Source organism: Leucoraja erinacea, chromosome 17 (assembly GCF_028641065.1).
Source record: "Leucoraja erinacea ecotype New England chromosome 17, Leri_hhj_1, whole genome shotgun sequence".
Lineage (NCBI taxonomy): Eukaryota > Metazoa > Chordata > Chondrichthyes > Rajiformes > Rajidae > Leucoraja > Leucoraja erinaceus.
The window spans coordinates 14,305,703-14,320,877 of record NC_073393.1 but is presented as its reverse complement, the minus strand read 5'-3'; the positions used below and the strand labels follow the sequence as shown (position 1 = coordinate 14,320,877).

Below are 15,175 nucleotides of genomic sequence, written 5' to 3'. Positions count from 1 at the left end.
TGGTTTAAAATCAGAAAGGCACCATATTGAACAATGCAGCCCACCTTCATCAAAGCCTAGATCTTGAACATATGTGACCCAAGGGCCCTAAGTGATACATTGATCCAAACTGGCGATCATTTTTCAATGCACTTGCAATTAAACCAGAAGTGTTAGTTGTTCTTAAAAGTATTTATTCATAAGCATATCAGGAAACAAAGGACAAATTCATAACTTAGGAACAAAAGGAACACTATGTGCATTCTCTAGAAACCAGGAGCACAAGAACATCGTACTATTCTATGAAAACATGGATTGCAAGCTAATTTTTCAAATGTCCTTTGGGATGTACTTTGGCCCCAAGTGACACAACACAACCTCGGATTTGTTTGAATCTGTTCACTGTCAAGTTAGAAAGCCAAAGATGAACACTTTTTTTTTCACTTAAATTCTTATTGATTTTTCACAGAGATATATACAACAGTGCAACACCATCACCATAAATAAAACAAAATAAGAAAAACAATCAAAATTAAAAAATAAATATAGAGAAAAAAGATTAACACTTCTAGTCCTAACTGCTCTTCAAGTTGAGAACCACTGCCAAATAATGAGACGACGGACTGATCTTTAAAAAAAATTATGCAGAGCTGAGCAAAAGTAAATTTGAAATATTAATTCTGTAGGATCCCTAAAATGTACATTTAACAATGTCAATCAATCCAGCCTACACCAAGCAACTTTCATGAAAAGGAATAAAATTCCACACACTGAGAAATTCACCAATTAATCAAATAACCAATTCCATATCTTTGCCATTTAAAAATTACATTAGTGTACCTCTCCTTTATGTCATAGGTCAGCCGGTATTGAATCGGAATTGCATCTTTGTAAGATACTTTACACCAGTCATTGCCCAGGACTGTGAGACATGACTAAACCTTGGAAATCTATCAGCGTTACAAATACCACAATATCTTTAGCCCACCTTTGGCTACTCTTCCATTAGGATTTATCCCTCACATGTCAAGGAAATGAGGTACCCAAGGTATCTCTGGGCCAAGACTCTTCAAAGTGGAGAAGGTGCATTCAAGATGGAATCGAGACCCTTGAATCCATCTGAAAGGAGCTCATGGAAACCTTGCATAAGCTGTGGACTTAGACTTAGATCCTTTATTTGTCATTCAGACCTTTTGGTCTGAACGAAATGCCGTTGCCTGCAGCCATACATGTAATAATAAACAACAAAACACACAATAAACACAAATTAACATCCACCACAGCGAGTTCACCAGGCACCTCCTCACTGTGGTGGAGGCAAAAATCTTAGGGTTACTGTCTCTTCCCTCCTCTTCTCCCTCTGCACTGAGGCGATACCCCACCGAGCGATGGTAATCAGTCCCGCGGCTCACCGAGCTCCGCGAACGGGCCGGTTCAAGCTCCGCGGCCCGGGGTGGTCGAAGCCTCCGCCCTCCAGTCCAGCGGATGCAGCTGTTGCCGCGGGAGCTCCGGAAAACAGGCACCAGCCTGTGACCTGCGAGCTCCCGACGATGTCGTCCACTGACCCGCAGCCGAGCCCCGGATTCAGGTCGCCGCCTCCAGAACGTCGCCTCAGCCACCGGAGCACCATCTCAGCCCCGCGCCGGGCCGCCATCACGGGAGCGCCGTCCCAGCCCAGAGTCGTGCCACTGCCACCGGAGCGTCTCAGCCAGCACCGTCTCAGTCCCGCGCCGGGCCGCCCTCACCGGAGCGCCGAGTCGTGCCGCTGCCACCGGAGCATCTCAGCCAGCACCGTCCCAGCCCCGCGCTGGGCCGCCCTCACGGGAGCGCCATCCCAGCCCCGAGTCGTGACGCTGCCACCGGAACGTCTCAGCCAGCACCGTCCCAGCCCCGCACCGGGCCACCCTCACCGGACCGCCGAGTCGTGCCGCTGCCACTGGAGCGCCCGAACGCCGCCACAGCTCGAAGACGGCCAGCCTCGTGTTGGTGAGTCCTGGCTGGTTCTGCCTCCGGGCCTCGAGGTCGGTCGCAGGTTGGAGGCCGCCAGCTCCGCCATTAGGCCTCAGCGCAGAAGGAGGCAGAGAAGGGGGATACGACAAGAAAATGTCGCATTCCCCCGAAGGGAGAGACACAATTCATAACACAGCCTAATAACTAAAAATGTAACTAAACAAGACAAAAAAAACCAACAAAAAAAGTAAAAACAGACGGACTGCAGGCGAGCCGCAGCCGTTCAACAGCGCCGCCACTTCCGGAAGCATACCTCTTCACTAACCTCCCACACAGCTACCCCATAAGACATCTCCTGTCCAACAGCTAAAGTCAGCCTGTGGGAGTGTGTTCAAATCTCTCAGAATCCACTAAACTACTAAACCAGACTGGAACAAAAGTTCCTGAGAGACTATCTAAGAAGAAGATCCCTAATAAAAGTTAAGCATATTTAATTGCATTAATCATGTCAGTAGGGAAACAGAGATATGATCAGATAGGCAGTATTAGGGCTTGCAGAAAAAAAAGAGCAGTTAGCAGAAGAAAATCCATTTGGATTTTCCATTTGTACATGAATGTGAGGATTCAAGCCTTTTTTTTCCCATCGGTTGTTGCGACAATAATCGACCAGACCACTGGGTTCCCAAAAACGTACGTTTTTATTGAGTCTTTACATCAGTTCACCCGGCCACAGGCCAGGTAACCCTGCAAAGAGTCGCTACTCCTCTTCTTCAGGCATTACCTTATATACCTTTTTAAACAAAGCTTTCCTTCCCCCTTCTTATCCAATTACATTTCTTCCACATAGTCCTTTACATCAGTCATCCATTAGCATGATGTCATCGGTCCTCTTCAAATATGGGGTTGTTTTTCACCCTTTGTTTGAGGTTGGTTATCAGCAAAATTGCTTAAAGTTGATCACCTCCAATTATGAAGTTGTTTGTTTTCCATTCTTTGCTAAAATCAGTTCTCTGCGGTTAGTCATTCTGTTTGTTTGCAAGTTGTACAAGGGTAGTGGTTCTGCCATTTGTGTTAGTAGACTTTTTGCACATGCAAGCTCAAATCTTAAGGTTAGACATTTAATAGAATCAGTGGCATTGGCTGTCTCACATTTAATAGAATTAGTGACATTGGCTGACTCAATCTTTCCATAGCAGGAATGAACACAACTCCTCAAATGTCATAAAAGTTACTTGTTTTCTTTATCCATGCTCATGATTTCCGCGTTTTAGACGCTTTGGCACACTGAGTCTGCACAGACCTCAAACACCATTCACAATAATTTCATTTGATTCTCCACACATTCCCATGGTTTTGATGTGATAACGGGACTTTAACTGCAGGATTGTATACTTGTATTCTCCTACCAATATTATCACAGGCAATTGTACCTTTTCCTTTCACTTAAGGAGGCTAGAGTCACCAATGATGCCAGCATCTATTGCCATTTCCTAATTACGTGAATTATAGTTCTCATCGGTGAGTTGAGTCACATGCAAAACAGAATGAACATGTTCAGCAAATTTCCCTTTCTGATAGGATATTGATAAATCAGGATCTTCATGAAAATCCAATAATTTATCACCTTTACAAGCACATTATGTTAAATGGAAGATTTATTTCGTTATTTGGATTTATATATTTCTTTGCTCGTGTTTGATTTTATATTATGAGATTGGATTGGACTGGAGCCAATACTGAAGTTTTGAGGACCATTCTCAGTCTAAATACAGCAACATGCCTGTTGTTGAAGAGTCTTCTCTGCAACATAACATACTAGGGATTATTCTGGTGATTATATCAGAAAAGTATGATGACCAGATAGTATTCAACTAATATGCAAGACAGCGCTACCAAATGAGATGCCACTCCCCTGATGTTTACCACAAAAATTTTGCAGGGTCAGTAGAAGCAGGAGTAGGAGCTAAATTTAATGCATTGATTAGTGATGGGTGGATTTACAGATTTATTTATTTTTTAACTGGTAGATTTTGATACAACTTCATGGTTGGCCATTGCACTTGGGAAACAGCCATTGTGGGTCTGTATGCACATGGACAGGGCTGTGTACTTCATGCCTGAAGGACAACAGGGAATCCCTGTTGATTTATACAACAAGTCAGTCGGTTCATGATCGCAATGGCAAAATGATTGTTTTAAACTGAATTATCAGTTTAAATTCCACAGCTAGCAGGTGGATCTTGAACTTTAATCTCCAATGATATAGCCCACTGACCTAACCTAATGCACTGAGACCCACAGTGTTAGTGCTACAAAAGTGACACAGGAGCACAAATGATTCCTAAATGGTTAATGTTCACCGATTAAAATAGACGCAGAATTCCAAGAATTGTTCCCAACTCAGCATCTTCTGTTCTGCCTGCCTGCCCACTACTTCATTGGCTGCACAACAGTATAGTTTGTGTTGGCCAGTAAAAAAAACCACCTCATTATGATCAGCATTGTTGAAGTTACTCAACAGGAATTTTGAGAGTATAGAAATTTGTAAGTGGGTAGATCTCGAGCTAAAATCTGGTTCAGCATTTAGAATTCTTGTCCTGTCCTGTGCACTGAACTCCAAATCTCTTTAAGCACCATCCCTTTGCCCCAGAACTAATTTACTGACAAGCTTCCAATTGACATTTCAATCTAGTAAAACTGGATAAAATATATTGGGATAGTAAATATAATAGTTCATCAATGTACAAAGTTAATGGGCCATTATTTCAGCAGGAGTGAATAGCTTTGATGTAATAGCTATTAAAGAAAAGTGGTTGCAAAGTGACCAAAGCCAAGAATGAAAGATGTCTGGGTCTTTAAGTTGATTAAGGCCAAACAACATGGATATTAACTATGGACATTAGTGAGAAACCATTGAAATCCAGAAGAACCATGAAGCCAAAAAAAGTTACAAAAATGGACAAAATTAAAAAGGTTTCAGGGCTAACAGTTTGGTTTAGTGCTCAAATTAGGCTGTCTAGGGTTCGGGGTTCACACGAATAAATCCTATAACATTGTTTCCAAACAGGAAGAGAGAAGAAGATAAAGATATCTTTGAAGTAGAAAAATGCCAATTTTATGTTTAGGAGGCAATAAAGGAAGAATAAGGAATAGGCATCACATCTTTGTAAAAGATGGCCTTTGGACCCACAAGTGAAGGGGAACACCAAACAAAAGTGGAGACTAAATGACCAATGTTTGGGGAGGAGGCAATAAAGGAAGACGAGGAATAGGTGGTCACATCTTTGTAACAGATGGACTATTTAGGAGGAACAAGTGACAAAGAATGCAAAAAATCTTCAGTAAAAAGATGACCAATGTTTATGGGGGGAGGAGGTATAGAGGATGAGAATGGGGTCCATCTTTGGAAAGAGGGCAATGTGTGCATGTTTGAAGGGACCAAGTGACAAAGAAAAAAAACCAGGAACGTGGAAATAAAATGATAAAGCAGATGGTCAATGTTTTTAGTATATCTTGTACCATGTAAACAAAAGGCCTTTGATGTGATGCAATCTGTGGAAACCTTTTCCTGTACCTCTGACATGATTAATGTCTGTGGAAGGTGTTAAGGGGAAAAAACCCTATTTAAGGCAATGTAATTCTGTTGTTCAGAGAAGAGGACTGGGGACAGTGGAGTGTCTACATTGGTCACTAGCTGGAATCCTCGCTCCCTTCCATCGGCCGATGTTAAGTAAAGTTTTGAACTGGTCTACCAAACCGTTTGTGTGGTGTCTGTTTATTAAGAAGCGAACCTGGTTTAGTTGTTATAAAAGTAACTTTTTCAGAACCAGAAGTAGAAATGGTAATGGATGGACATAAGAGATAGACAAACATTGGTTATAAACATTGGTTTGTAGGCCTCTTCACACGAGACATTTATTTGGAAGGAACTAAAGAAATATGAAAAGCCTTTTGCAGATGGAATAATAATCAAAGCATTTGAACCCACACAGTGACTAACCAAACAAAATCTCCAAAAGCAGTTTGAAGGATGAATTCACATAACACATTTAGGACACATTCTGGAACAATGCAGCTCATCTTCTGTAAAAAGATGAATGAAGTCATAATCTCATGGAATGGGGCCTTTCTGGAAATGTGTGCCGTTTGAAGGAAACACATGCCAGTCATAAATTAAGACTTTCAATCTTGTTCACAATACATTTAAGAATAACGGGTGGGACATTTAGGACTGAGATAAAGAAAAACGTTTTCACCCAGAGTTGTGAATCTATGGAATTCTCTGCCGCAGAAGTAGTGGAGGCCAAACCACTGGATGTTTTCAAGAGGGAGATAGATTTAGCTCTTAGGGCTAAAGGAATCAAGAGATAAGGGGAAAAAGCAGGAACGGGGTACTAATTGTAGATAATCAGCCATGATCATATTGAACGGCGTTGCTGGCATGAAGGGCTGAATGGCCTACTCCAGCACCTATTTTTCTATGTTTCTATATATTAATGAGATGGTTGCTAATAGTTTCTGTAAAATAAATTTGATGCAGCATTGTGATTGACATGATCACCTTTGGTGCTGATGCTACAGTATTCCCTGGCATAGCACTAAAAGTGTTTCTATTTTCAATTATCACAAAACTTTGAATAATACACCAAAATAAAGAAAGAAATCCACCATCTCCTTACACGTAAAGTTCAGGATGTCAGTTATCATACTGCTCAATAGGTGCAGGGGTCCTAGATTTGCATTATTCAACAATCAGAGCAAGTACATTTCTAACAAAGAACAACTTCAGAGAATCAGAACAGATATTTCACAGCAATCCAGTGATTGCAGTAAAAACTTTTCTGAACTGTGTTGCTACTGAGGAGTATTAACATCTATCATTGGAGTATTCCTTGGTTTTTAATTCTTGCTTGTGAAACAGATCAGAACAACTACAACTGGACAGCTGTGTACAAAGCTGGTGTGAATGTGCTAGAATTCTTGTTGCTGCAGCTCTTTCGGCAAAACAGCTCAAAGGGGTTGTTGATTTGATTCCCAATCCCTAATTTCATCGTTAACAAAACCCCCAAGTGACATTGTCCTCTTCTTCACAATTTATTTTTATGTTAGTTATAATTAGTTAGTGAACTCTGCAGAAGCAGTGTCCGGACTTTAAATGTCACACAAAACACTATGTAGGTTTTCCAAAATCCTACAAGTGGCCGTGTCAACAACTGGAGAAATTATAATCCTACTCCGCCAATGAATAAAATAAATTATGAATTTACATTGTGTGTAGAAAGGAACTGCAGATGCTGGTTTATTCCGAAGATAGACACAGTGGGTCAGGCAGCATCTTTAGAGAAAAAGGAATTTGAAGAAGGGTCCCAGCCTGAACATCACCCATCCCATTTCTTCGGAGATGCTGCCTGACCCACTGACTTACTTCTGCACTTTGCGTCTACCATAAGAACATATTTTGATTTTGTTGTGCATATTTTCAGATATTTTATAACCAACACTATACTGTATAAGATTTCCAAACACCAATGAAAACAACAAAAAAAAAAAAAATCACCTCACTCAGCCAAAAGAAAATCCAAGTTTAAGCACAAGCAGAAAAAACTAGATATTATTCAACACCGTAAGAATAGAACAGAATACTGTAAAACATTAGGTAACCAATGTTGATGTTCAGAGGGAAGTTGATATAGATGTAAAGAGTAAAGAAACACAGCTACCAACTAGGACTGGAAATAATATATAGTAGACTTCAATGCAATTAGAATGGAGTATGAAAGTAAGAAGTCTTGTTGAGACATCATTTGAAGAATTGTGTGCAGTCTTGGTTTGCACCTGCAGAAGTATATTATCCTTGACATCAGTACAATTTAGCATATCACTACATTGATTCCCAAGAGGAGAGTCCTACAGTATGGATGTTATGTTACAGTTGAACAAGACATTGGTGAGATTGTATCTGTAATATTGTGTGTGGTTCAGGTCGCAATAATATAGGAAAGATGTGATTCAGATGGAGAGGACACAGAAAAGATTTGCAAGGATGTTGCTGGGACTGGAAGGTTTATGTTATAAGGAAGAGAATGGATCGGCTGGGACTGTTCTTCCTGGAACGAAGGATGTTGAGAAGTGACTTTATAAAGATTTATTAAATAATGAGGGGCATAGATAAGATGGATTTTCCCCAGTGTAAAGTAGCACTGCAGATTGGAGTGTGATGCATACAGTGCACTTGCCTTCATTGGCGGAGGCATTGAGTACAAGAGTCAGGAAGTCATGGTGCAGCTTTATAGGACTTTGGAGTAATATGGGCAGTTCTAGTCACCCCATTACAGAAAGCATGTGGTGACTTTGTGGAGAGTGCAGAAGAGGTTTACCAGAATACTTCCTGGATTAGAGCATATTAGCTATAATAAGAATTTGGAGAGACTTGCTGTTCTCTCCGAGGTGTCGGAGGCTGTCCCAAAGTATATTAAATTACAAGAGGTATTGATAGCATAGACAGTCAAAAACATTTTCCTTGAAATGTCAAAAACAGCAGGACGTGGCTTTAAGGTGAGAGGGGCAAGGTTTAAAGGGGATATGCAGGGCAAGTATTTTACACAGAGAGCAGTGGGTACCAGTGGAATGCATTGCCCAGGATGGTGGTGGTGGTGGTGGCATCTAAGAGCCTTTCAGATAGGCATGTGGATATGCAGGGAATAGAAGGATACTGACCATTTGATAAGTAGAGCAGATTAGCTTATCTAAGCATCATGTCAGGCACAGAAACTGTGGGCCGAATGGCCAGTTCCTGTGCTGTACCATTCTATTTTCCATGTTCTATGATTCAGAACTCACAAGTAGTGGAAAAGTAATTTAAACAGAGCCTTCCAAAGAAAACTGGATAGGCACTTATGGAAAAATAAATGAAATGCTTGAGTAAACAGCCTGGCAATGGCGTGAATAGATATCTATAAGGATTTGGCACAGAATTGATGGGTCCAATGGCTTCCTTTGGATATAGAAATTCCGAATTCATTGATATCGCTCATGCAATCAAAATATACTGCTCATCGGGTCAAGTGAAATTAATAGTTAAAATTCTCCCTTTATATTAGTGCAATTCAGCAATCATTTAAACAGAAGCAAAGATCCCAAAGAAATGAGGGGATTGAGGCTTATGAACAGTTCCATTTTTTAAAAAGAAAAAATTCCTATTTTGTACTGCAGAAATGGTGTAAAAAAAGATACTAGAATATACTGATAACGACCTGAAGAAATTATTCAAACATTGCCCAAACACTACATTTCAAAGAAAAATATGATAATCATGTTGGACATTACTTACGGATTTTCCACCGCAGGGCTTCTATTGTAGAAAATTGATTTAAGTAAATGCAACTGAGTCATATGAAATAAAGACACAAAAAGCTGAAGTGACTCAGCGGGACAGGCAACATCTCTGGAGAGAAAGAATGGGTGACGTTTTGGGTCGAGACCCTTCCATTTAAACAAGCATCTGCAGTTCCTTCTTACACATATGAAATAAAGGGTCACTTTCAGTTTACGCCATGAGACAATCCCAATAAAGACATTACAATAAGCCCTGGCTTCCTAGTAATAGAAAAAAGGGAGGTAGTCTTGTTTTCCAATGATATCATGTAATTTCTGCTGGACATGGAATAGGATTGGAATTGGTCATAATGCCCTCCACAGTCAGATAGCCTGTCAAATCCAACAGCAGAGCCTACTTTCGAAGGAGAAGGAGAAGAGGTAAGGTTTGGGAACAATCATTTTCAGCCATTTATCAGCCAAGAATCAGCCATTTATTTGCATAACATAAAGGATTGGGAAATGAACTGAAAGTTAAGTGAGAGCCCTGTAATGTCCAAGAATTCCATACCAGCAAAAAGGACATGCTGCCTACAGTCAAGGATCTACATGAGGAGAGAGATGGATGGTGGGTAGTAAGCATTACATATTGAAAACTAAATACAATGTCATTCATTGCACAAATTTAGTGTAACATTTAACTCACTTATATGGCTTTAAATTTGGTTTGCACAGGCTACAGAATTGAGAGTTTAGCTAAATTAAGTTATTCTGATGATTCTTGCTAGCTACTACTCTCAGGATAAACACGGAAGTTTTCATTCTGACTCGTGTTTCATGATTAGCTAAGGAGCAAACAAAAAAAAGTAGTCAAAGGGCAGATTGTGCATGCTCTAACTAGTGCACTGTTACAAAACAAACAGCTGCACAGACTGAAAAATAATATTAGCCTCAAAAGCAAACATGAACCATGGTATCATAGTTAAATTAATAGATTAGAGATCTGGATGATGTGGCTAATCAGTTTGAGAACCAAATAAAATTAGTAAGTACGTTAAAATTCAGTTATGTAACTGCAATATTGTTTTCATCAGGGACATTAATATCTTTAGCGAATGAAATCAGTTCTCATACATGGTCAGGTCTCTTATAAGCAAAGATTGAGGAGCTCCTCTATAATCTTTGCTTATAAGACTTGTTCCACAGAATGTGGATGAGTCAACTGGTTCACCAACTCACGTGGTTATATTAAATCCCCATATCAAAATACAGCAAGACTTAAATATTGAAGATCAACTGACCGCCCTAGGTACTAGATTCAAGGATGCTGTCAACGTTCAACTTGAACAAGATGTAATGCTATGAGTAAAAGATCAAAGGATGGGCTTCCTGCGGTAAATGACTGTGCTCCACAACATAATGCTTTCCATTATTAACAAAACCCAAGTCAGGAATAAAAGGAAAGGCTCTCCATTTGTTTAGATCCGTTCCAATTGTAGTCATGAAGCTTAATACCATCAGGACAAAGTAGTCCCAGAGGTTGGATCTACTACTCCTTCCTCAACCGTCTGCAGCTACAGCGTGTATTATCAACACAATGGAATGCAGCAAATTGCGAAATCTTCAACAGCATCTCTCAAGCTTCTTTACAATCCCAAAAGATTGAGGGCATTAGGCATAACGGAACACCAGCACATAAAAATCAGTCTGAAGAAGGGTCTCGACCCGAAACGTCACCCATTCCTTCACTCCAGAGATGCTGCCTGACCTGCTGAGTTACTCCATCATTTTGTGTCTACCAGTACATAACAGCTTCCTTCAACTTACAGCTTAACTTGGAACCCTACTTTTCCTGTGTCATTGCTGGACCATGTACAGAAATTCTCGACTGTGCAAGCACCTACAATACATCGAATGTAATCATTCAAGGCACCAACTCATTACCACTTTAAGTAATAAATGCTGATTTTGCCAGAGACCGGCTCCGGGAGCCCCAACCGCAGGAATCTGCGGGACTTTAACATCGTGGAGCTTGTGGTCCCCGGTTAGAGACCGACTTCGGGTGCTCCAAGCCTCAGGAGCTTCGACCGCCCCGAAATGGGGGCTTCGATCGCCGGCTGCAGGAGCTTCGATCGCCCCGACTGTGGATGGTTCGACTAACCCGACCGCGGGAGAATAAAGAGGGAAGAAGATTAGACTTTAGTGCCATCCATCACAGTGAGGAATTTGGGGAATCCGCAGTGGTGGATGTTTATGTTAACTTTTATGTAGTTGTATGTCTTGTTGCTGCTTTTTTTTTTTCAGTATGGCTGCATGGTAATACGAATATCACTGTACCTTAATTAGTACAGGTGACAATAAAACCCCTTTGAAACCTTTGAATACAGTGGTGTTCCACAGAGGTCATTTATTAGCGACCCAGACATAGATATGCTGGGCATAATTAAAGTTTGCAGGTGACACAAAACTCCAATGTGGTAAAATAATGAGGATAGCAGAAGTCCTGAGAAAGACCATCCTTCTTCTGTATGTCTAAAAAAGGAACACTAAGTTATTTTATGTATTGTACTAATCTGTCGTCTTGCATTCTTTCTTTTCATTCTCAATTGTAGATCTCACATGTGATCAAAACCACTGGTTCATTCATGTCTTTAAGGAAAGAAAACCTTCCATCCTTACCTGGTGAAATTTGTGTCATTCCTATTTAATAGATAAATGTTTAAGGTAAACATAATAGAACCAGGAGGATGGACCAGCAATCTATGGTCTTTTACAAATGGCTGGCATAGACAAAATGAGCCATATCGCTCCTCCTGTATTATTCTATTTGGATCATTCCATGATTCACAGCATTAATGTCTCAACTTAAAATATATCTTGCAAGAGATTTAGTGGGATATTTAGCTTCTGACAAAGCTTAAAAGCTTCAGAACTGGTTAACAGAATTTCTTCTGAAAATTAACGGCTTCTGAAAATTAACTGCTGGTCCAAGAAAAATTGAAACTCAGTTTATCCAAATTTACTTTTGAACATTGTTCCTTTGGTAAGGGGAGCATGTCTGATGCTAACAACATCTACAAGAGGGAGAAATTAATGCAGTTACAAGCACTCAAAATTACCATAAAAACAGTTTTCAGTTTCAGTAATACAACAGCATATCAACAATGAATAATAAGTAAATAACAAACATATGATGCAACTTAAGTGTAGCTTGTCTTGGCACTATTAGGAATAAATCACTTACAAAATGGAGCTGGATGTATGCTGCTCAGCAATGCAGCAATTTTTTTCATTTGTATTACTGCATTACATCTATGAAACAACATTAGTATTACAGTTGGGTGTCATTTTTTACATTAAAAATGCCAATGTGCATAGTTATAATGGAAATTGCCTCTTTAAATGCCAAATTGTAATTACAGCCTCCGTTCAGTGGTCCTGCAACAGCAACAAATATCAGCTCATTCCAGGCTCGCTCTGATGCATCAATCAACTCTTCTTCTCTGCTTTCCAACTTGCCAGACATTTTACTATTTAATTATTTTCAACATAATGATTGACACTTATAAAGATAGGCTTTAAAATAATCCTAAACTTTACTTCTTAAATGCCGTGCCATGGGAGATTGATTTGCAGAGTAAATATAACGATCACATCAAAACATTCTAATGCTTAATTACAGATTTAAAAAAAAAAATGTAATGGGGAAACAAGAGAGAAGCCGAGCTGACCTTTAGTCTCTGATTATAAGCATCGAAAAGTAGTTTGATTCCGTCCTGAGTCAGATTGAGAATGAGGTCATGGCTGAGTGGGGACTGGAAAGAAGGAAGAGATACCCTGTTAAGGAACAGCAAAAACATTCTGTACATCATTCACGGTACAAAATATAAAGAACTGCTAAAATCAATTTATACAATCATGTAGAATGCTGAAGAATAATTCTCATAAAAGCGCTAAACACAGAGAAACTGTTATTACAGAGCACAAATCTACTGACCTACTGTACTGTAAATATTCAACAATTACTGCTATGGCCACTTCAACTTCTACTGCAGCGCCCACCTAACTGTGTCCCATATGCGGATGAGCCTTACGGGGCCGGATCAGTCTCACCAGACACCTCCGGACCCACAAACAAAAACACTTGTGGTCTTCTTCGACTACGAAGGACGAACAACAACTGCTATGGTTATAATGGAATTACTGTTCTATTCAGTCTTGGGATATGTAAACTTCAAGGCTGCATTTACTTCCCATACCTGGATGTCAAGCCTTTTCCTTGAATTGAATAATCCTGGCTGCTTCCTCAGTATACGAGTATAATTGCTATTGTCTTTTCTGGTGATTGAGGTCACGGGAAAGACAGTTAAATCAAAAGCCAGAAATGTGAAGGTAATGTTCAGCACTGAGTCTAGCTACTGCTGCACTCTTCCAGGCAAATGAAAAGTATTCCATGACAGTCCACACTTGACTATTGCAGAAGTGGAGAGGCTCATGGATGTTTGGAAGAGTTGCTCATTAAATGCATACAGCTTCTACCCTGTTCTTATCAATGTTAATGTGGCTAACTCAGTTAACTTTATAGAAAGATATTACAAGGTGATCATGGTGGACTTCACAATGGAAGTGGTTCTGAAAGTATTAATACTAATGGGGAAGATGGAAGGCACAAATTGGAATCAATGTAATTTTTTTTATAAGCCAGGCCAATAGTTTTACAAAAGATTTACTGATTGGACTACTCATTCAATGTGTCTATCTATGTTTTGGTTATAGGTGCTCATTTTTGCTGACAAAACAAAATCCTGAAGCCTGTGAGGAAATTCTGGAAAAAAATGGAAAGGAATACTTACATGATGGCTTGAACAAAAAGTGGCAAACATAACACACCGGTTAAATATATTATTATTTTTTGTTCAGACAATTGAGCCGCATCATTCTCCACTCGTCAAGTAGATACTAGTGTCACAACCGTACCAGAATAGCTTGACGAGAACTTAGAACAGTACAGCACAAGAACAGGCCCTTCGGCCCAGAATGTTTATGCTGAACAAACATTCCTCAACCTATGACGTTCCAGTGAAAACAATCCAAGCATATCCAACCTCTCCCTGTAGCAGAAACCCTCTAAACCAGGCAGCATTCTCTTCGTGCTTCCTCATCTTTCTTGTAATGGGGCGACCAGAACTACACGCAATATTCCAAATGCGGCTTAAAGTCCCCAGCAACGAAGGCAAGCATAAGCCTTCTTTACCACCCTATCTACTTGTGTTGCCACCTGTAGAGAGCTATGAACTGGAACTCTGGGACCTTTCTGCACATCAATGCTGTTAAAGGTCTTGCTATTAACTGTATACTCTCTCCTTACATTCGCCCTCCCAAAGTACAACACCTTACACTTGCTTGAGTTAAACTCCATCTGTCACTTTCCTGCCCATTTCTGTAGCTGATCTATATCCCACTACATCTTCTGACAGCTTCCCTCACTTCTCAAGGGGCCGCGCGGCAGAAGTCTTCCCAAACCCCCTCCCTCAGGGCACGAACGGTGAAGATCTGGAGAGGAAAGGGACTGTTCACTGGCAAACCGTATGAGGGAGAGTTGAGCCACAGAGAGACGGCCGGAGTGCTGAGAACAAAAGGGTCCATCGGGACTCTAATGTGTACTTTGTCGGCGCCAGATGCGTTATAATTTTCTGCGTACTCTGTATTGTATGGAAAACCAGAATTTCACTACCTAGGTACACGAGACAATAACACATCAATGAATCACTGTTTGCAACTCTTACAATTTTTGTGTCATCAGCAAACTTACTCACCAACCCATGTACATTTACGTCTAGGTCAATTATATACATCACAAACAGCAGCGGTCTCGGCACTGAACCCTGCAGGACTCCACTGGTCACATACCTCCAGCCAGAATATCTTCCTT

General features: G+C 40.4%; 1 protein-coding gene across 6 annotated transcripts in view; it reads right to left on the bottom strand.

The window, feature by feature from the left end:
* The window catches only part of phaf1 (phagosome assembly factor 1), a 65,001-nt gene that overhangs the window by 35,092 nt on the left and 14,734 nt on the right, over positions 1-15,175 (bottom strand). For 3 of the 6 annotated variants that reach the window (XM_055648609.1, XM_055648611.1, XM_055648607.1), the window contains exon 3: positions 12,975-13,058. The exons of 2 other annotated variants lie outside the window; for them this stretch is intronic. In XM_055648609.1, coding sequence (XP_055504584.1) covers positions 12,975-13,058 — 84 coding nt within the window. Of the gene's footprint in view, positions 1-12,974; positions 13,081-15,175 lie in introns of all 6 variants that reach the window. One more of the 6 variants, XM_055648610.1, reaches the window with a different exon arrangement.